The sequence below is a fragment of the Silurus aristotelis genome (genome assembly GCF_946808225.1).
Source record: "Silurus aristotelis genome assembly, chromosome: 11".
NCBI lineage: Eukaryota > Metazoa > Chordata > Actinopteri > Siluriformes > Siluridae > Silurus > Silurus aristotelis.
In genome coordinates this window covers 6423372-6447259 of record NC_139584.1, presented here as the reverse complement: position 1 = coordinate 6447259, position 23888 = coordinate 6423372, and the positions used below count along the sequence as shown (strand labels likewise).

The 23888-nt window shown below is 39.5% G+C and overlaps 1 protein-coding gene across 1 annotated transcript in view; it reads right to left on the bottom strand.

Annotated features, from left to right (window-relative positions):
• Positions 1-23888, bottom strand: part of LOC310733810 (fibrinogen C domain-containing protein 1-like) — a 93879-nt gene that overhangs the window by 57099 nt on the left and 12892 nt on the right. The window contains exon 2 of the mRNA XM_083555239.1: positions 8285-8764. Within this exon, the coding sequence (XP_083411365.1) occupies positions 8285-8764 (480 nt within the window). The remainder of the gene's footprint in view (positions 1-8284; positions 8765-23888) is intronic.

Sequence of the window (23888 nt, the reverse complement as noted above, 5' to 3'; positions counted from 1 at the left end):
CATGAATAACTGGAACAGGATTCAGTCATTTGACTTAGAATTCAGGTCTCAGTTCTCAGCTGGCGCTTTGCTGGTAGATAAAGCCCTGCTTTGATTTCTGCTGGCCAGTCAACTCTGTAAATGGACTATCAGTGAGACCGAGCAGGACGCCGATGCCTGCTGCGTGCACATTATTTCAAATACGTCGGCTTGCTGACCGAGTCGTATCCATTAATCACAGACAAATCCGTGGCCTATTTTCCTGTAGACTTTCATATCATCAATAATTATCTTTAACATAGTGAGCTTTTGAGTGTGCGAAGCATAGTGCCTACTTAGAAAAATAAAAATGCTGCTTGGTAGAGAAGGAAATGATTAATGAACACAACAGCATCAGACAAAATGGAATAACTCAATCAAAACTTTCCATCTTTTAGTAATAGAGATAGTAAGCCTCTGATGCAGTTTATAAGGGCTTATTCTAATGAGCAAGATGTTGTCTTTAAAAAAGTATATTTTTAGGACCAGTTGGACACGGCAGGTTTTTCATTGCAACACGACACAACTGTGATACGCTTTAGAGTCAGGATTATGGACAGGAACTAAGTTTTTGATGAGCTCTTAGACTCTCCATTTACAGCACTCCTTGTTTTTCAATCGCATCTATTAGGGATGGTAAGCTTGAGCAAATCGCATCGGTGCGTCGGCATAAAAGTTAACTATGTGATGCATCGGTTTAAAAAAGTGTGAATCGGCTAGAAGTTGGCATTTGTATCACACACACACACACACACACACACACACACACACACACACACACACACACACACACACACACACACACACATATATATATATTATAACCTTCGCATAAGTAAAAAACAATTTATTATATAATTTTTAGGAGATGCGCTACACTTATTATTTAGAAAGTGACCAATAATTTGTGATTTCTCCTCGCTAAACTGTTTCTCAAATGGCTTTTCTCAGCACCACTGCTTCTACGGTATGTGAATATGACTTATCATAACACAAGGAAGACCAAAGAGTGCTCTAAAAGTCACATAGAATACAGATTAACATGGCAGAGGTAGAGCTGCATCTTCCTGCAGACAATACAGTAAAACAAAGCCTGTTAGGGCCATGCAATCAGAATTCAAAAGACAGTAAGAAAAGTATGTAAATGTATGATTTACAGATAGCAAACTATCTGTACCATATTGAATTGCATAGCATGTCATTTTTTTCCATTGCATCATATTGCATTGAATCGCATTGTGTTGAATCGAAATTGGATCGCAGCACATCCTAATGGGGTGAATCATATTGCATTGGTAGCTGCTTCATATGTCCCTTTGATGTATCGTTCCAGTGGCGATGCATCAAGATGCGAATCGCCTTAGTTATGGATATGCGCATCCCATTCCCATTCCATTTTGTTCCACTTCATGGTCTATGTTTAAAGTTACGATCCTTGACCCGTTGTCAATCATTTGATGTTTAGTTTAATTAAGTTTGTTTTGGTATGTTTTCACTATTTAAATTGTAAGACTAATGTATTATAAAATTACTAATACTATATTTTAACTAATCTAAAAGAATGTACTGTTTTTAGTGACAGAAGACAATGTCAACATGAGAAGAGTGAAATTGTATGTCTTGTCACTTATTTATGCCAGACAAACAATTTACCCGAGGAAATAACACTTTACATGAAACTTTGCTTCTAAGATTCACTCAATGCTTTTGCTATATAAAGTGTTAAAGAAAATAATACTACTAGAGAGACTTCCAGACCATTTAATTGGAATCAAGTGCTTGTCCTTGCAGCTGCACCCTGTACGTTTTTGTAATAAATCTATAGATAAGATTTCTTTCAACAAATCTTTTTTTTTTCTCTCACCTAGGAACATTTTGTTTCATTTCCATGACGAAAATGTACTTGCATCCGCTCCCACTTATCGCATATTATTTGAAATCTAGTCATTAAATATTAAAGCACTTGCTCTGCATGCAGGCTAATAGCTCGACCTCATCATGTGCCTATTCCCGTGATGGTACCAAATATGAATACATTCAATGTAACTTTAAAAAAAGGCCATTTATGTAAACTGTGATAAGGGCCCAAAAAATAGTAATGCTGGGTTAATGATGTGTCTAGATTTGCACAAAAAAAGTCTAGATTGATCAGCAAGGCTGTCTTAAGCCATTAAAGGCTGGCTTGGTATTTTCAAAAATCAGATTCTGAATTAATATGTTGGTTTCATTGTGATTGATGGCAGAGCAGCAAAAAACAAGAAAAACAAGAAAAAAATGTGTATTTGCTAAAAGGGGCAACTTTGCAAAGAGATCAGACAAAATGGCAGCACTGATACACTTCTGCATGCGTCTGATCGATGAATTAGCCACCTCATTTCTTTCTGGTTCTTAAATTAAAGGGTAAAAGGGTGGAGTTTTGGAGATAAAGGTGTCTCACCAGGTGACAGAGAGATGCACGATGTCGGACTCGGCAGGGGACAACTCGTGCTGCTCGTTCTAATGAAGCTCTTCTTGCAATTAACAAGATCGCCACAGCAGATCATCTGTCTCCATACCACCCTGTCCTTTACATCTGCCTCTTTCTAATGAACTACCTGCATGTCTTCCCTCACCACATCCATGAACCTTCTCCTTGGTCTTCCTCTTTTCCTCCGCATTCTCCTACCGATATACCCCATGTCACTCCTCTGCACATGTCAAAACCATCTCAATCGCCTCTTCCCACCTTGTCCCCAAAATGTCCTACATGCACTGTCCCCCTCATAAACTAATTTCTAACCCTGTCCATCGTCGTCACTCCTAATGAAAAGCATTTTCAGCTCTGCTACCTCCAGCTCCACCTCCTGTCTTTTAGTCAATGCCACTGTCTCTAAACCCTACAACATATCAGGTCTCACCACAGTCCTATAAACTTTCCCTTTCACTCTTGTAGATACCCTTAGTATCTGCTAGTACACACATGTACTCTGTCTTACTTCTACTGTCTTTTTTTTCCTTGTCTCCAGCTCTCCCTACTCTCACCACAAATCACAATATCATCCACAAACATCATAGCCCATGGAGACTCCTGTCTGACCTCGTTTGTCAGTCTGTTCATCACCACTGCAAACAGGAAAGGGCCCAGAGCCGATCCTTGATGCAGCCCAACCTTCACCTTAAACCAGTCTGTCGTTCCTACTGCACACTTCACTGCTGTCACACTGTCCTCATACATGTCCTGCACCACCCTCACATACTTCTCTGACACACCTGACTTCCTCATACAGTACCACAACTCCTCTCTCGGCACTTTGTCGTACGCTTTCTCTAAATCAACAAACACACAATGTAACTCCTTCTGACCTTCTTTATACTTCTCCATCAACATTCTCAAAGCAAATAAGGCATCTGTGGTGCTCTTCCTCGGCATGAACCCATACTGTTGTTTACAGATGGGCACCTCTTCTCTCAGCCTGGCTTCTACTACTCTTTCCTATAACTTCATGGTCACTTAATGGACTGATACATTTTATTCCCCTGTAGTTACTGCAGGTCTGCACATCTCCCTTAATCTTGAAGATCATTACCAGCACACTCCTTCTCCATTCCTCAGGTATCCTCTCACCTACCAAAGTCTTGTTAAACAATCTGGTTAAAAACGCCACTGACCATTTCCAAAACACCTCAATGCTTCTACCGGTATGTCATCCTTCTTTTAATCACTGCTCTCACTTCCTCCTCACTAATCCTATCCACTTCCTGCTTCACCATCTCCAGAGCATCCAACCTTCTCATTTCCCTTATTCATCAGCTGCTCAAACTACTCCCTTCACCTTCTTAAAACACACTCCTCACTAGTCAACAGATTTCCTTTTGCATCTTTTATTGCTCTAACTTGCAGCACATCCTTCCCAGCTCGGTTCCTCTGCCTGGCCAATCGTACAAATGTAATTTGTTTGTATATTAAATTGAGATTTGAGAAATTTGTGTGATTAAATAAAGAAGCAGAATTTTAATGCTTTATAGAAGAGATTTGACTTGGAATGTGTAGAGCCAGAGCTAAAGTGTGTATAAGAAGTTGAGCAACAGTCTGAAGAGTGGTGGTTGGTGTGTTTTTTTAAATCACATCAGTATTCTGCTCTGTGTGCTGCCTGGATGGTTAGTGGTGACTGAGTGGTTTGAGATAAGATCTGATCTTTGAAGAGGTGTCATGAAAAGCAGTTCTATCTGATGATGCTTTCACATATGGATTTTCCACTACAATTATACATTTTTGCTCTGGTTCCTTTTGTCAACCAAAAGCATTACACTTGCACTCAGATGCGGGTCTGAGTAGCTGTAGAATCTGTAGCATGGTTCAATTGCAGCGAGGACGTTATTCGCCACCAAATTAATACAAACGCCTCAAGTAAAACAATTACTGATTGCTGGTACTGAGCCCAAGGATAAACTGAACAAAAAACAATGATATTTTGGTTTGTTTATTTATATACTATTAAAGTCCAACTAAACCAAAAAGCAATTGATCCAAAAGTATCATTTTTTTGCACTGGTCTGGACTGATTTGCCTTCTAGAAGGCTCATAAGTGGTAGGAGAACACTACAATGTCTGTTTTTGCTGCTCAGTAATTTATTATGTATGCACAACAAGGATGGACTGAGAACAGAACCCTAAGGAACTCCTGATAGAAGCCTGCGAGGTGATGACCCGACCTGACACGGGGAACGATCAATCCTATAGATTTTGAAAAAAAAAAACACAGGTCACAGAGTAGCTTCTAAATCCCAAGCAAGCAACAGTGGATCTATGGATCAGGAGAGTCAGTGTTTCAAATGCTACTGGTACAAGGGTAAGGATTTTTTTTTAATAAGGGATTTTTTTATATTCTTAGACAGTTTACCTGGTTGTTAAGGTTTGTAATGTCTAAAGACTGACAACCTAGTCAAGGTATATCATTCTATCATTTCATGGAATCATGAAATTAACTGGTCATTGTGGTTGAAAGTTATCAAGTTATTTCTTTCAGAAAATCTTTGTTAGTCTTGGGCAGATGACAAAATCTAAAATGACAAAAAAAGATTTGATCCCCTTGACTTAATTTACTATTATGATCAATAATTAAAGTAATGATACAAGTTTGATTTTTCCATAAATTGTCATGTATTATCTGTATTATTATGTTGTAGTTGAAAGCTGAATGAGGCCTGGCTGTTAAGAAAAAAGAAGAAAAGAAAAAAATCTAACCTTAATGACGGAATGAAGCTCGAGTTATCCAAAAACAGTTTAGTTCTTTTATGAGTTTGATAAAAGTAATGAACGATAAGCAGTTTTTTTATGTTGCTATAATGCCCTGTACAATATATGTTTACACTTCAGAAATGGAGATTGGGCTAGTTTGATTTAGAGGAAGTTAAAAGGGAGGGGAAACGGGTAAAATCTAAGGGTTACTTAAGAGTACTTATTTTAGTACTTTGTGTCGAGGATGGTCTTGAATGTTTATTTGAAAACAATTCTAGTGACTTAGCTGTTCGGACATCCAAGAACAAGGCCATTCCACCACTTGGGTGCCATTAAAGAGAAGGGTCTTGATGCATGACTTCCTTGAATCTGAATGGATGGTGGGTCAATTTGAGCCGTGCTACAAGCTTGGTACAGTGTAGAGCTATAAGCATTAGCCTGTCTGGACTTTTCTCACCCTGACAATAACTTCACAGCGGCTGAAAGCCGTGATCTTTTTTATTTATTTTTTCTTCAAGGTGAAAAAACTTCTAACGTAATGTGCACAGCTCATCTGTCCTTCAACTACGGATCTGCAGCTTCTTATAAACGAACCTAAGAGAACATGACAAACAATAACCAAATCAAACACACCACAAGGGTTTACGGGAGATGGTTCATCCAGGCGGATAGCTGATAGAGCCTGGTGTTTATTGCCTGTCTGAGGAAATCTAATGAAGGCATGCTCCTAGTTCACTGGCTAAATTCATAAAATGCTGATCTAAATGGTCAGGCAGCTGGTCCCATCTGTCCCTCAGTCTGCCAGGCATGTCTAGTGCCAACCCTGAAATAACACTATTACAGGTTATATTTATGTTCTCTCCAAATTATCACCTTGCCCAGTAGAATCACCAAAATAACTCCTAGAGGTAGAACTTGCTAAAGTTTGAAGTGCTTGTTTAGCTGAAGGGTCATTTAAATATATATTTGTGGGAGGGGGGGTTTGTGGATCGAGGGTCCAGTCTAAAACCGCGGACATACGGCATCAACACTTTTCTCGTCCTTGTAAAGCTCTGTATGTCTTTCCTTTTGATTAAAAAAATTGTGCTTATGTCTATATCCCTTTAGTTTGCTAAAGCAGAGATGAGATGGGAGGGCATAATTGTGCAGATCCTGGTTTGTGTGGTTTCTCAAAAAGCTTTATAAAGGATACAGTAATGAACATATGAACCTCATCTACCTAATAAATAATAAATACAGTAGTTTGAAATAACCGAGATGCGAGGTGTAAGCAATTCTGTCAAAATGCAGGTCAAAGACTAGTATATACTTCATAGCCTTCATATACTCATTCATTTCCATGGTTCAATGAAAATTCACTTTTTATTAACTAGCTGACCAGCTCACCATATATTATAATTATTACCACATAACTACCATAATTAAGTTTCTGGCCATCTAAAACAAGGGACCTGAGCTTTTGCTTGGAAATGAATAAGGTGCTCTGTTAATATTGGCAAAGTGGTCATATCTTAAAACCTAGAACACATAAAGGTCAATCAATTTCTAATCACCAAGATTATAGATGTGTATGAGTGGTTGACAGGGAATGCAAATAAATAAAAAAAAAGGAGAAGAAGCTTGTAATGAATAATTTGAGCTGGGAATTGTTTTGGGTTTTTTTTGTTAAGGGCCCACCATGACTGTTTGGGATGTAAACTTCTTTTTAATTTTCACACTATCATTTACTTAGAATAATACAAAAAGGAAAAACAAAAACAAAAAAAAAGGAAAAGGAGGCATCTGAGGGCTAACATTTGCATATCTCAGTCTCATAAATATCTTATGTATTAGTTACTGATTAATATACATTTCAATACATTGCATTCATAGCATTAGCAATATTAGCTAGTTGCTCTGGTGGTATGCACCGTTCCTGATTATAAAGTACAAACCACCTGCTTAAATATTATTCCTGTAAAAGTAAAAAGACTGCTTTTACATTTCTACTTGAGTAAAAGTATCAAACTTGAGTTTCGAAAGAAAAGATCCTACTGATCCTTGAGAACTATATTTGTAATAATTGATGCAATTCGATGTTCCATTCTACTTCACAGTAGAGTGTTTTCTATTGGTACAAACACTCAGTAAGACACACACACACAACCACATTTAATCCACACAAACTCTCACCAAAGAGTGCTTGTGCTCTCATGACAGGTTCTCATTTAACACAATTTACGTATTTGGTTCAAAATTGTGAGAAAAGAAAAAAACAAGTTTTGTCTGAAATGTAGGAGAATAAATGCTTCCCAAAATAAATAATGATCATGTATAGTAATACTTGAGTCCACCACTGGCTGGTTGGCTATATACTGGGTAGGAGCAGGGGTGCAACTGCACATTAGCTGATTGGTATGCAAGATAGTGGTTGGTGACACCCTCCTCATCCCAATAAAAAGGAAATAATACAAGAATAAATACACTACATGTTCCCATTTACATTTTCGGCATACGCCCTTATCCAGAGCGACCTACAATTATCTCATACATACAACTGAGCAGTTTAGGCTTAAGGGCCTTGGTTAAGCGCACAGCAGTGGCAACGAAGTGATGAAGGGATTGGAACTCATAACCTTCTGATCAGAAATCCAACAAATTAACCACTGAGCTACGCCTTTTTTTTTTTGCATATAATCCATACCCCATTTTTGTGACTCTGTGTTTCTTTCTTCTATATGCATTGGTAGACTTTTTTTAAGCATAGCATTGTTTGCTGCTTGAGGTTAATAATAACATGTTTTTTAGGTACTGTAGATGCTGTAGCTTCCTTTCTGTTTTCAGGCTACTTTGCTCTAATTGACATAGTTAATACAGATTTGCATTCTGTTTATTAGTGTGACTCTGAATTTCATGACAAAGTTTTTTTTTTTTTTTTTTATATACGATTAAATAAGACATTTGAACAGATACCCAAACCCAGTATCTGGAACAGCTCAAAGTGTAAAGGCAAAATTTTTTTTAGGCTTCGGTCGATTTCCCCCATTATATCAGCTCTCAGTGTCTCACCTGGACAAGCCTGGCCTGCTCAGTCTGCAGCATGCTGATCTCCTGGCTGATGCTGGTCTGGCCCTGCCTTAGTGCGCTGTACTCTGCCTTCATCTGGTTAATATGGGCTGACAGCTTAGCGATTTCCTCGGCCAGTTGGACGAGAAGACCTCTCTCCTGTCCCTTTACCGACTTCAGGTCTGTGTCATGGTGGCTGAGCGAGTGCAGCAGTGACGTCTGGACCCCCTCCAGTCTCAGGAAGTTGCTGTTGTAATCGGGGCAGTTGGGCTCGATGAAGATGTTAATGCGGGAGCCGTCGCCTCTTTCTACAGTCACCAGGGCGTTGCCTTCATCTTGATTAGTAGTGATGAGTGGCGGCGCATCGGGGGATGGAGGTGTCTGGGAGTGGTTCATCAAGAGGATGGTGCCTGTTACCGTGAGAGCCAGTAGCACGGCAATGAATAGCAGGATGGTGCACAGAAGGTAACTACAACTCCTCCTCTGTAAGAGAAAGATAAGTTTATTGCTTGAGATCTAATTACTGCATAAAGACAGTACACTGTATTTTTGTGTATTTTGTTGGCATTTTAATGGTATTTTGAAAAGACTCAGTATACAGAATTTCCATGCTATTTAAGTAAACGCTATGAAACAGAGGGGATTATTGAGATAACTTTACATATGTATAAATGCGTATAGAACGTTGTATAAAATGTGCTGCAGGTGCACACATACTATTGTAGACAAGCTCAGGCGGGTTTACCAGTGACTTCAGGGAAGGCTTTAAGCTGATTTCTGTGATTGCTTTGGGCCTGTGAGAGCTTGGCTCCAATAATAAACTACACATGATGCTTTGGCTGTGCAGCTCTTCCAGCAACGGGAAATCCCCCCAGGGCAAAAGTGTGTAAGAGAACGAGGGAAGATACTAATACTAAGTCCTGCAGCTTAATCCATTCCCGTTCAGTTAGGTGTCTGGAGTTGACAATTCTTTTTGCAGTGTGTACAGACACAAACAATGGCAGCTTGTCACAAATGAAGAGAAAAAAAAACGAGGCGACGACAAAAGCGGAGGCTCCGGGAGAACAAAACGGCCACGCTGCCAGAATGAAGCCCTGCTGATCTGTGCTGTGTTATTTATTTATTAACTTTGTATATCTTATATATCTTATAACACGCCACTGTGTCCTCAGAAGCTTCTGTTTCTGTATGTACATAGGGCAGATTCACAGCAATGTTGCTTACAGCAGGGGTTCATAAAATGTAACTGTGAAAACAAAAATTCCAAGGGAACCTCTTTTAAATGGTAAAATAAATAAATTAAATAAATAAATACAACTTTGACTCAGACTGAAATGTGAAAACCAGGGTTCTAATGTACTGTAATACCAGTTATTGTATAGTAATCAGTACAGTTATCTGATACTACACTGGAATATGAAATCTCCTGACACTGAGAAAGAACCCTGTATATATGTTATACTACACTACATGTGAAGCATTACTCCTGTCTTTATGGCACAAATCTGCAGATAGTTTGCAAAGAATCAATATAAAGCAGACAGTCTATTTATTTTTTCACGAAGTCTGAAAATGGAAGAACTGGAATATCATTACGGAAATAGAGCAACATGTCTTGTCCTGTACAGCAAGCCTTTCAGATGTCTTCGAAGAGAAAGGTCAATTCATAAATGCATAAAGGTCACCACTATAAACCTTATTAGACATTTGAGAACTCATTTACATTTGTAAACGCCATGTGGCATTTTGGTGTACTTTAGACAGCCTGTCTTCATACACAGCATATATTTCACCAAGTAATTAAGGGTACACACTGACCCAGTTAATCCATTAAAATAAACTGCCACAACCATGCCAGCACATGCGGTATCATCAGACTCCCATGTTGCCGGTGGTGTTAGGTGTAAAAAACTCAAGCCTCACAATGAGACACACTTGGTGATAAATTGAGAAATAAGATTTATGCTAAGCAACCAAACAATTAATAGCTAACTTCAAGACAACAAATGGAATGCTAGTAGTTATAGAGATTTCCTAGGGGGCCAAGGAAAGTACTATTAAACACTCTCTTCCTGGGAAGGCCATGAAAGTTTCTATAGAACACCCTTATCCTGGGAAGGCCATGGAAGCTACTGAAGAACACCATTAATCCTGGAGGGCCAAGCAAGAAGCTGCTGAACACCACTCATCCTGGGGAGGTCATGGAAGGTGCTGTTGAACACCTTAATTCTTGGGGGCCAAGGAAAGTACTATTGAACCCCCTTATCCTGGGGAGGCCATGGAAGCTGCTGAAGAACACCATTCATCCTTGGAGGCCAAGGAAAGTACTATTTAACACCTTTATTCTGGGGAGGCCATGGAAGGTGCTGCTAAACACCACTCATCCTGGGGAGGCCATGGAAGGTACTAATGAACACTTTCACTTCTTATCTCTCACCAAGCCACCCAAATAATTTTAGCAGTACTAGTAGAAGCATTATTTACCACGAATATGGAAACATTGTTAGAAAAAAGTGTTTGCCTAATGTGCACCTAGTAAAATGTACAAATGTGCCATATTAGGTGGCTATTATGTCATCATGCAGAGCATCCACAGGACATAATGATTTCCATGAGACGGTTGCCCAAATCATTATAAATTCCTAGCAGACATTGTTGCACTAGGAATCATGGTTAAATTGACTAATCAAATTTATTTTGTGACGCTCACTGGTTTAGGCTGTCAAGTTACCACACACCTCAAAAATGGAACTGCAATTAATGAACATTACAAGTTGGCTGTGAGATGGAGGAGAAGGAAAAATTCTGGAGTGAATTAGATGAAGTGGTAGATGGTGTACCTAGGAAAGAACGATTGGTGATTGGGGCAGACTTTAATGGGAATGTAGGTGAAGGGAACAGAGGTGATGAGGAGGTGATGGGTAGGTATGGTTTTAAGGAGAGGAATGTGGAAGGGCAGATGGTGGTAGATTTTGCTAAAAGGATGGAAATGGCAGTGGTGAACACGTATTTTAAGAAGAAGGAGGATCATAGGGTGACGTATAAGAGTGGAGGAAGGTGCACACAGGTGGACTATGTGCTATGCAGGAGATGCAACCTGAAGGAGATTGGAGACAGTAAGGTGTTGGCAGGGGACAGTGTAGCTAGACAGCATCGGATGGTGGTCTGTAGGATGGTTTTGGAGGCGAAGAAGAAGAGGAGGAGAGTGAGGACTGAAAGAAGAATAAGATGGTCGAAATTTAAGGAGAAAGAGTGTAGTGTAAGGTTCAGGGAAGAGGTCAGACAGAGGCTCGGCGGTGTTGAAGAGGTGCTGGATGATTGGGCAACTACTGCAGGAGTGATGAGAGAGGCAGCTAGAAAAGTACTTGGTGTGACATCTGGAAATAGAAAGCAAGACAAGGAGACGTGGTGGTGGAATGAGGAAGTGCAGGAGAGCATAAGGAGAAAGAGGTTGGCAAAACAGAAGTGGGATCGACAGAGTGATGAGAAAAGTAGGCAGGAGTACAAGGAGATGCAGCAGCAGGTAAAGAGGGATGTGGCGAAAACCAAGGATAAGGCATATGAGAAGCTGTATGAGAGATTGGACACTAAGGAAGGAGAAAAGGATTTATACCGATTGGCCAGGCAGAGGGACCGAGCTGGGAAGGATGTACTGCAAGTTAGAGCAATAAAGGATGGAAAGGGAAATGTGTTGACTAGTGAGGAGAGTGTGTTGAGAAGGTGGAGGGAGTATTTTGAGCAGCTGATGAATGAGGAAAATCAGAGAGAGAGAAGGTTGGACGATGTGGAGTTGGTGAAGCAGGATGTAGATAGGATTAGTAAGGAGGAAGTGAGAGCAGCGATTAAGAGGATGAAGAGTGGAAAGTCGGTTGGACCAGATGACATACCGGTAGAAGCGTGGAGATGTTTAGGAGAGATGGCAGTGGAGTTTTTGACCAGGTTGTTTAACAGGATTTTGGAAGGTGAGAAGATGCCTGAGGAATGGAGAAGAAGTGTGCTGGTACCGATCTTTAAGCATAAAGGAGATGTGCAGTCTTGCAGTAACTACAGGGGAATTAAGTTGATCAGTCACACCATGAAGTTATGGGAAAGAGTAGTGGAAGCCAGGCTGAGAGAAGAGGTGACCATCTGTGAGCAACAGTATGGTTTCATGCCGAGGAAGAGCACCACAGATGCCATATTTGCTATAAGGATGTTGATGGAGAAGTATATAGAAGGACAGAAGGAATTGCATTGTGTATTTGTGGATTTAGAGAAAGAGTATGACAGAGTGCCAAGAGAGGAGTTATGGTATTGTATGAGGAAGTCAGGTGTGTCAGAGAAGTATGTGAGGGTGGTGCAGGACATGTATGAGGACAGTGTGACGGCAGTGAAGTGTGCAGTAGGTACGACAGACTGGTTCAGGGTGAAGGTTGGACTGCATCAAGGATCGGCCCTGAGCCCTTTCCTGTTTGCAGTGGTCATGGACAGGTTGACGGACGAGGTCAGACAGGAGTCTCCCTGGACTATGATGTTTGCAGATGATATTGTGATTTGTGGTGAGAGTAGGGAGCAGGTTGAGACAAGCCTGGAGAGGTGGAGATATGCGTTGGAGGGAAGGGGAATGAAAGTCAGTAGGAGTAAGACAGAGTACATGTGTGTGAATGAAAGGGAGGGCAGTGGAGGGGTGCGGTTGCAGGAAGAAGAGCTGGAAAAGGTGGAGGAGTTCAGGTACCTGGGGTCAACAGTGCAAAGTAATGGAGAGTGTGTTAGAGAAGTAAAGAAAAGAGTGCAGGCAGGGTGGAGTGGGTGGAGAAGAGTGACAGGAGTGATTTGTGATAGTAGGGTATCTGCAAGAATGAAAGGGAAAGTTTATAGGACTGTGGTGAGACCTGCGATGTTGTATGGATTAGAGACAGTGGCATTGAGTAAAAGACAGGAGATGGAGCTGGAGGTAGCAGAGCTGAAAATGTTAAGGTTTTCGTTGGGAGTGACGAGGATGGACAAGATTAGAAATTAGTTTATTAGAGGGACAGGTGAGGGAGGCGAGATTGAGATGGTTTGGACATGTGCAGAGGAGGGACATGAATTATATTGGTAGAAGAATGCCGAGGATGGAGCCACCAGCAAGAAGGAAAAGAGAAAGGCCAAGGAGGAGGTTAATGGATGTGGTGAGGGAAGACATGCAGGTAGTTGGTGTGAAAGAGGCAGATGTAGAGGACAGGGTGGTATGGAGACGGATGATCCGCTGTGGCGACCCCTAATGGGAGCAGCCGAAAGAAGAAGAAGAAGAAGGTACCACCCAGATGAGGATGGGTCCCCCTTTTGAGTCTGGTTCCTCTCAAGGTTTCTTCAAAGTTTTTCCTTGCTACACATGCCAATGGCTCAATTATTAGGGAAAAACTATTATAAGGATCAGACTTACAGACAATAAACCTACATATTCTTTTATACAACCTTATACAAATAAGAATCAGTTAAATCGAATTGAATTGAAAGTTCATTCATCATTTATAACTTATCCCTCCAGTTTTGTGAACTGCAAGATTTTCAATGGCATTAATTATTATGCACAAGAAATCAAGAAATACACGAGGACATTCTCCGTGCAGATAAAAGGAATGATTAGAACAGGAAAGTGCCACCCGCAGCTGAGCTGAACGTCTACCTTCATAATCGACTCAAAAGAAGCACAGTCTCACTAAGTGTCTGGAAGAGGAATGAAAGTAGTTTCTGTCAGAAATGTGCTTTTTGTATGATTGTTGACAGGCAGTGCACATGTTAGATGAGAACAGGAACAAACTGTATTCACTAAAAGCAGAGATGCTTACATTCATAATGAAGCAGATGCTAGTGCTGCTTGGTAAATTATAGACTTAAAGAAAGCCTTACTGCTTCTATTTAGTTTGGTATAACCTTTTAAGAGTACTGAAAATGTTATTAATTAGAGTAATAGGCTCTTTGTCCCTTGCTTCCTTTTATATCTTCTTGTTAAACATCTTTTAACAAGAATCGTAGAAATGAATTGAGCTCAGTCTTTATTTGGGGAACCTTTTTCCTCTCTTCCAGACACTGCAAAATTCATATGCTCTTAAAGAGTGTTGTGTGTGTGTGTGTATGTATATATATATATATATATATATATATATATATATATATATATATACATACATTCCTTGCCCATGTTTCTTGCAACAAATGTTCAATCTTTGCCAGACTACCAGAACAGGTTTTATTCTAGGGGTTGATCTTAATTTTTTTGCTATCTAACTATACAGTGAGGAAAATAAGTATTTGAACACGCTGCTATTTTGCAAGATCTCCCATTTAGAAATCATGGAGGAGTCTGAAATTGTCATCGTAGGTGCATGTCCACTGTAAGAGACATAATCTAAAAAAAAAAAAATCCAGAAATCACAATGTATGATTTTTAAACTATTTATTTGTATGATACAGCTGCAAATAAGTATTTGAACACCTGTCTATCAACTAGAATTCTGACCCTCAAAGACCTGTTAGTCTGCCTTTAAAATGTCCACCTCCACTACATTTATTATCCTAAATTAGATGCACCTGTTTGAGGTCGTTTGCTGCATAAAGACACCTGTCCACCCCATACAATCAGTAAGAATCCAACTACTAACATGGCCAAGACCAAAGAGCTGTCCAAAGACACTAGAGACAAAATTGTACACCTCCACAAGGCTGGAAAGGGCTACGGGGAAATTGCCAAGCAGCTTGGTGAAAAAAGGTCCACTGTTGGAGCAATCATTAGAAAATGGAAGAAGCTAAACATGACTGTCAGTCTCCCTCGGACTGGGGCTCCATGCAAGATCTCACCTCGTGGGGTCTCAATGATCCTAAGGAAAGTGAGAAATCAGCCCAGAACTACACGGGAGGTGCTGGTCAATGACCTGAAAAGAGCTGGGACCACTGTTTCCAAGGTTACTGTTGGTAATACACTAAGACGTCATGGTTTGAAATCATGCATGGCACGGAAGGTTCCCCTGCTTAAACCAGCACATGTCCAGGCACGTCTTAAGTTTGCCAGTGACCATTTGGATGATCCAGAGGAGTCATGGGAGAAAGTCATGTGGTCAGATGAGACCAAAATAGAACTTTTGGGTCATAATTCCACTAAACGTGTTTGGAGGAAGAAGAATGATGAGTACCATTCCAAGAACACCATCCCTACTGTGAAGCATGGGGGTGGTAGCATAATGCTTTGAGGGTGTTTTTCTGCACATGGGACAGGGCGACTGCACTGTATTAAGGAGAGGATGACCAGGGCCATGTATTGCGAGATTTTGGGGAACAACCTCCTTCCCTCAGTTAGAGCATTGAAGATGGGTCGAGGCTGGGTCTTCCAACATGACAATGACCCGAAGCACACAGCCAGGATAACCAAGGAGTGGCTCTGTAAGAAGCATATCAAGGTTCTGGCATGGCCTAGCCAGTCTCCAGACCTAAACCCAATAGAGAATCTTTGGAGGGAGCTCAAACGCCGTGTTTTTCAGCGACAGGCCAGAAACCTGACTGATCTAGAGAAGATCTGTGTGGAGGAGTGGGCCAAAACCCCTCCTGCAGTGTGTGCAAACCTGGTGAAAAACTACAGGAAACGTTTGACCTCTGTAATTGCAAACAAAGGCTACTGTACCAAATATTAACATTGACTTTCTCAGGTGTTCAAATACTTATTTGCAGCTGTATCATACAAATAAATAGTTATAAAATCATACATTGTGATTTTTGGATTTTTTTTTTTAGATTATGTCTCTCACAGTGGACATGCACCTACGATGACAATTTCAGACTCCTCCATGATTTCTAAGTGGGAGAACTTGCAAAATAGCAGGGTGTTCAAATACTTATTTTCCTCACTGTATATAGTTTATATAGTTTATTTAATACTGTATATAGTTTATAGGTCTCAGAAATAATGCTACCATCACCATGCTTCACAGTGTGAATAGTGTCAGGTTTTGTCAAATGTAATGTTCTTGTGTCGAGAAACAAAAACTTTTAATACTAGTCTCAAAAGGGAAAAAATCCTGTGTGAATGGGCAATTTTTTTTATATTAGCCCTTTAATGTAGTTATTCTGTGCTTTCTTATCTATGTTTAGTTTCTCTTATCTGAGCATTCGATCACTCCAGCTCCTTTAGAGTTACCCTTGGCCTCTTCGATTGCTTCTCTGTCTCCATACGTGGCCACTCTACTTTGGGTCACATTGTTTATTCTTTGCTTTTTTGAATAATAAATGTAATGGTGCTCCACAGACTGTACTTTAACAAACTCTGAGGCCTTCCAAAAACAGCTGTATTGACCTCACATTACACAGGTGGACACAGTGTATCTAATTATATGACATTTGGCAGATGCCCTAATCCAATTGAGCAGATGAGTGTTAAGGGCCTTGCTCAAGAGCCCAGCAGTTGGTGCTTGGATTTGAACTTATGACCTTCCAATTCAAAGTGCAATGCCTAAACGACTGAGCCACCACCAGCCGTGAATTTATATACATGCTAATTAGTATGTCATAAAACAGGTGGGTATCAGTGCTAAAGAGCCTCATTAGAGCAACATTATTATCTGTGATAGTGAGGACATTGTAAAGTTCTATAGGACAGATGAACAATTCTGTGCAGTTTACTTATAAACCTTAAATTGCAGCCAAAAAAACCCTACGTATAAAAGAAGACTTGTTAAACTGATTGGCAATGTGACTACATTATTCACAACCAAGTAGAGTCAGTATTTCTTTTTAACTTTAAAATATTAGAACATCTAAGAACCTTTATCTGTCAGCAGGAAAATTAAACCAATATGAACTGACAAAACGCAGCGAGAGCAGAAGCAGAGCGAAGGTCATCTGCACTGACACCTGAGTGAAAACTACGCTATGATGACATGATTACTTATTCAGGGAAGTGAAGGCAAGGTGTCAGGTTCACAAAGAGGGGAGAGTCACAGAGAGACGCCTTGAGTCACAGATTCACCTCACCTTGGCTTTTGATGTAAAGTTAAATAAAGTGTGGTGCACTTTGAAGAAAAAAGAGTTCATTGAGGAGATAGATCGCTGTGGTAAAGGCCCTTAGCTTTCTTTTATACTTCCCATGCTGATTCATATCCTCTTCCATTTAAAAGTGGCAATATATTGTGTGAACTTGAATTATGTGTCTGTGGTTCAGATGAAGCTGTTGAATACATTGTTAGGTTTCCCAATATTCATTATCCTTTGTCCATCATGCGTAGTCTCAAAAAGAAAGTTGCATCTGTTGGGCCCATGAACAAAGCCCTTAACTATCAACTGCTCAGTTGTATAAATCACATTGTAAATTTGGATAAAGGTGTTTACATGCAAATATTATCTGGGTGGGTGAATTATTCTCAATGCTGCACTGGCACTAAAACTGTTTGCCTAGTAATAGGAGATGCCCAGGTAGGAATAAATCTTCTCATCCGTATGCTGAGAAGAAAGAACTTTAAAGGCAACTGATAATTGGGTATATGGGGTTGGTATACTGTTTCACCATTTACTTTTAGCCTTGTCATTCTCAGGAATGCCAAAAAGGTTATTTTCCTCTATCTGATAAATGCTGTAATGTCTTCACTATCAGCATCATAAAGGAAGCATTGCCCTTAAAAAGGATATAGGTGGAATGTCAAAGGATGCACTAAAGGACGCACTTAAGGAAGTACACTAGCCAGCCTACTTCCTATGTTTGGAAACCCTGGATCCTGGTATTCATGTTGCAAGCCATGGTTACCCCTTCATGGTAGATTGGACAAAATAGTGGTGGGCGGTACACAAACCATGTACTTAAGTTAAAGTAGAGATACACTCAGTAAAATATTATTCCAGGAACAGTAAAAGTGCTCCCTTTAAACTTCCACTTGGGTAAAAGTACAAAAGTATTCGCCTTCAAATGTACTTGTGTCCAAAGTACTATTATTTATTATAGCAATAATGTCCTGTTATCATTTTTGTTACTGCTTAATCAACTCAGTTTTTGTGAAAGATTCTAATGTAACTCTTAGCACACAATTAATAGAATGATATTAATGAGTCAAACACTGATTGATATCTATCATGAGCCCAAAACCTTCTTTTCAAATACTTCACGCAAATAAGGCCACGGAGTTGTCGCAAATTAGAGTCAATCATTTATTCCTCTCAAAATGTTCTGTTTGCTGTTGTACTGACGCTGAGCTGTATGTTTGTACTAACTAGATGCCACAGAGCGACATTCAAAACAGAGCGAGTGCTCTACAGTACCCTGATTGGTGGCTTGCTGCGTGCTTGACCAGTTCAGTGTTTATCAATTCATAATTAAAAAAGGAACAACCGATTTTACAAAATGTAGTTAGTAAGATAATTGACTTTTTAAATGAGGTGAAGTAAAAAAAAAATTTAATACTTTATAAAATAAAAGCTATTTAAGTACAGTAACGTATTACATTTACTGTCCACCACTATTCCCTACTGGGGAGTGACTTTCTCAGGAGAATAATGCTCTTTAACACACTATAAATATTGTTCATTTAAGTTTTGAGGAACGTGTTGAATTGACCATGAAATTTCCCACATCTTAACAACTCAAGCATTTGTGGGATATGCTGAACAAAACACTGAGGCCTTAAATTACAACTTACAGGACTTACAAAGGTCTGCTGCATAAATTTGGTGCCAGATGGGTTTATGGTTCAAAGGTGTTTTGGTGGCACTAGCGGGTCCAGCACGGTATGAGGCAAGTGTTTTTAATGCTGTCGCACGTCGATGCGTAATCTCGCTGATTTACAGAAATGCAAAGCAAGAGCAGCTCTACTGATTATTATTTAAAGTGGACTTTTTTGCAGTTAAACAAAACAGCACCACCAAAGGCAATGAAAACCTGAATGAATAAATGGACATGTTAAAACAAAGGCTAACCTACGGTTGCATTGAAAAAGGAGATTTAGACATGATATCAATGATATGTCTTTTCAGAAAGTAAAATGCTGCCGAATATGTTTTTTGTTTACATATTAGAACTGACAGGTTCCTGTATGTGGATAATGGATTGTGTCATACACTAGATGGATAAAATGTTATATACAGTATGTGAGCATGGACAAACTAGATGTATGATTAGAAGTTGAATGAAATATCATTTTTCAGAAAGAACAGTGATGATTTATATATACAGTATGTATAAATGACACATTCACCTTACGTGAAAGACGTCTCATCAACAGATTAAATGTTTAGCTTTTATGTTAAGATACTTTTCTTATCAAGCTTAAGGCACACAGATGCTTTCTCAGACATGCACAGGTTGATAGGAGAGGTACCACATGCAGCAGGTGTTTTCTTCTCCCTGGTGTACAGATTTACATGACATACAGTTTACAAGAGCGGGTCAAAAAGCATTATGAAAAAAAATGGCTGTAATTATAGCTACAGTACAGCTCCAAGCTTGAGGCGTGACCTCTCGTGTTCTTGAAAACCAAGCTCTACTGCACACTGATATGATAACAGAATCTGGCAGGTAGCATGGCACTGCACTGATAAAAGCTGAAATCTTACGCTATCTGTGAAATGCATCGTGTGTGCTATAAATACTGAACAAGCGCTGCAACTTAAGGAACGAAAGCAAGTTCCCAAACACACCAACAGTGCTAAAAAACCACCAAGTGCAAAAAATATGGTCAAGCTCCAGCTGCTCTGTAAATTAGACCTGTGCAGGGACCAAAACGCTGAAAGCAACATCAGTCGACATGGATTATGGTGGCTTCTATGTAAGACCACTCATCCCTGCATTAGCCAGCAGTTTACTCAAAAAAAAAAAAAAAAAGCACATAAACCCCACTATGTAATATGGATTATAAAAAACTTAATATGCACAGTTGCAGTTGATTAGCTGTGGTGTGGAAAATAGCTTTACAAATGTACAGCTTTCTTATGGTTTTGCAGTGGATTGCAATAAAAAGCAAAGGGGCATCACACTGATTTAGTTAGAACTGTAGTTCAGTCAATGCTTAACAGAGCAAAGGCCTAGTGGTCTGGGAAAACCAATCAGAAGTTGCTGCAGCTAGAAGATAGAAATCAGACAAAAATAATACAAAGATTCTGGGTTCTGACCAAAACTATTGCTGCGTTCACTGACAAGTAAACAGACGAGTCTTTATTATAGAACTTCCAGGGTTATTGTTTTGGCCATAACCCATATTTTACAAGGGTTATACCTAACCCGCTGCTCTCTCTCTCTCTCTCTCTCTCTCTCTCTCTCTCTCTCTCTCCCTCTCTCTCTCTCTTTCTTTCTCTCCACTCTAGCTTATTTACCCCAAGAAACCCCCACTCCTGAACCCCCATTGAAGTAACATGGAACTGTTAACTTTAACCGAATGTTCAGGAACATTAGAAATAACAATTAAAATTATGTATTTGCTTAAAATACTGTACACTATTACGTTTATAAAGTGACATAATGTCTAGATGAATTCACTGAGGTACCATAGGGGCGATTTTTGGAAGCAACTGGGGACCACTTTATGCTTTTTGAACATTCTATTTTGCATGTAATTTGCTGTTATAATAACCTCCACTCTACCGGAAAGATGTTCCACTATACTTTGGAGTCTGCTTGTGGAGATTTGTGCTCATTCAGCCACAGGTGCATTAGTACAGCCGAGCACTGATGTAAGATGAGGAGGCCTGGACTGCAGTCAGTGCTCTAATTTATCCCAAAGGTGTTCCAATAGGGTTGAGGTCAGTGCCCATGTAAACTATATCTATGTGGTAGCGGAACTATGTATAAAACCATCCTGGTCAAGATTTACAGGTAATGTCTTTATCAAAGATTTTGAATGTTTGTGGAAAAACAAGATGTCCAATAGTAATAATAATAATAATAATAATAGTAGTTGGTGTTGATTTTAAACAATTCAGATCTACTGGGATTTTCACACTCAACAGTCTCCAGAGACTCTATAGTGTGCTGTGAAAAGAAATCAGACAGTAGTGCAATTTCTGCTGCTAGAAACAATAACACAGAGACATATATCAAGACAGTGAGGGCCAACTTGGCGAGTAAAACTTCATTAGCACATTTGAGGTGATAAATGCTTAATAACTGAGCATAGGGAGATGCAAACAGCTCCATTTCTGCTTTCCTAATGTCACCATCTTGTCATTTAGACAAATGATAGCTTCACACACACACACATTCTCTTACGATCGATATATGTTGCAGAGGGATGTTGATATGTTACACAGCTAAATGCGAATGTTTGTATGCCTCAGGAATAAAGTTAAGGTGGCCTGCCCAATTACTGGACTAGAATTAATGTAAAAGCTGATGAAAATTAACAGGAATATAAACTCTAGTGCAATCCCTACTATATTTGACAAAATGGGTGGTCTTCAAGGTGGTCGAGAGTAAACCATAAATACATGAATGTTTAGTCCTTCTAACAAAGTTTCCAATGAAGCACATTGTGTTTGTGACCTCAACGATGAGTCAACATGCTGTTAGTATGCTTAATCTACAGTACATTCACATTTATGGCACTTTATAGACACCCTTATTTTGAGTTACTTACAATTATATTGTTTTTTACAGCTGAGTGGTTTACAACACCAACAGTGGCACCTGTGTGGTGCTGGTGATTTGAACTCACAACCTTCTGATCAGACATCCATCATCTTAACCGATATGGTCAGATAAGTCAGTAGCCTGAGGTGCATCGCACCACCATGACGTTTATTAGAAACCACCTAGGCTTTTATCATTTTTTGAGACACAAACATTTTGTTTAAATGCAACAAACGAAGGTAAAAAGCAAAAAACACACAAATATTGGACAGTAAATGACTGAAAGACAGTTCTGTGGACAGATGAGTCCACACATATACACATAAACTCATATTTGTTAAGGATAAATGTGTTGTCTCCACTGAGAATTAAGACCCCAAAACTTCCATTTGTGTCTTGTGCATTTGTGCGTATTATATTGTAATTGTCTTTGCACATGACTAGAATGCAAGTTGTCTTGCCTTTGGACACTGGCTTAAAGAAAACAACCACTTGGAAATCCATTAGAGACTTCTCTTTTCCTGATTGCATTTCTCTAATAAAGTGGATGCCTCTGGAGATTTACCTCATTTTCGTAGAAAATTCTGATGAGCTTTTAACGTTTGACAAAGACAAAATGAAGTGAGCACCATAGGGGCAGCTGTTTCTGTGTCCTTGATTAGGATGCTGCTTTGGACTTTTATGTAACAGGCTGATGAAATGACAACTTGTTATGGCTGGAGAATGCTGGCACTAATTGGTTTGTCCACACCTGATTTCTGTCTTGGTGTCCACACTAGCAGATGACAGCTGTCAAAGTCACTCAATAGTAGGAAACAGGCTTTCTGCATGCTTTCCTTCCTCTATTAGTATCTAAACTTCAGCCCCACCCTTTATCTCATGTGTTTGGTTTACAAATCCTTGGATGTCAATGACATAGATGGTGTGCATTGTCAAGATTTGTCAATGCCACTTGCTTTAAAAAGCATCATCAGAAATACCTAAAAGCTCTGTGGAGGGAATCAGGATACCCCACTGACTGCATGGCATACTAAGAGTAAAGGGCACATCATGACGGATAGAAGCTTTTGATTTAACTTGAGTGTTGATTGAAAGGCAAAGACAAAATATTTGTGGTTTTGTGATTTGTCTCCCACACTTATTTACACCAGTGCCTTGAAGTCTTATATGGATGAGTTCAATAGATTCCATTAAGCCACTGGCCCTGGTTTAATGACTACAGGGACAATGTAGGGATATTATTACCCTTTAACTTTTCACTGCTTTTTTGCCTCCTGGGCCTGACAGTTGGATGAAGCAGTAATTGTGCAATTGGACTGTTCATTGTCATGCTTCATCAAATAGTACAATCAGTACCCAGTAAATGGCTAAAAGCTTACTAACAGTGGTCCTGTTTATTGATATGTTAGCTATTGCTGAAACTTCAAATGGAATTAGTTTAAAGTAGGTATAAAACAAATAAGCTTGTTACTTTAACATTATTACCTTTAATTGGATTGAATATAAAAGCTGGTTCAGCAAAACCTGGGTTGCATTAGCAAAAGTCTATGTTTCACTTCATGTCACATCAATCACTAACATCCATTGTACCCAAGAACCGATCACTTATTAGCACTATTTTATTTACCACTAATCACTGATCCCTGCGGCTCCCACAGACTATTCACTAATCACCATTGTTCTCAACATCCAGTCACTAACCAGCATTATTTCCAACAATTACCTTGTTTAATTCATTTTTATTTGTATAGCACTTTCTACAGCTAACATTGTGTCAAAGCAGCTTTACACAGATAAAGTGGTAATAAAAGAATGTATAAGTTTGTTCCTTATCATTGTAATTTAGTCCCTAATGTGCGAGCTACTGGCGACTGTGGCAAGGAAAACCTCCCTGAGATGGCATGAGGAAAAAAAGCTTTCGAGGATCAGGACTCAAAAGGGAACCCATGCTGATCTGGGTGGCACAGAATGTCCATTATTACCTTTTTACATTATTATGATGGCAATTAACTCTAACCTGTGGTCCTTAGCCATTATAGTAGACTGTTGACA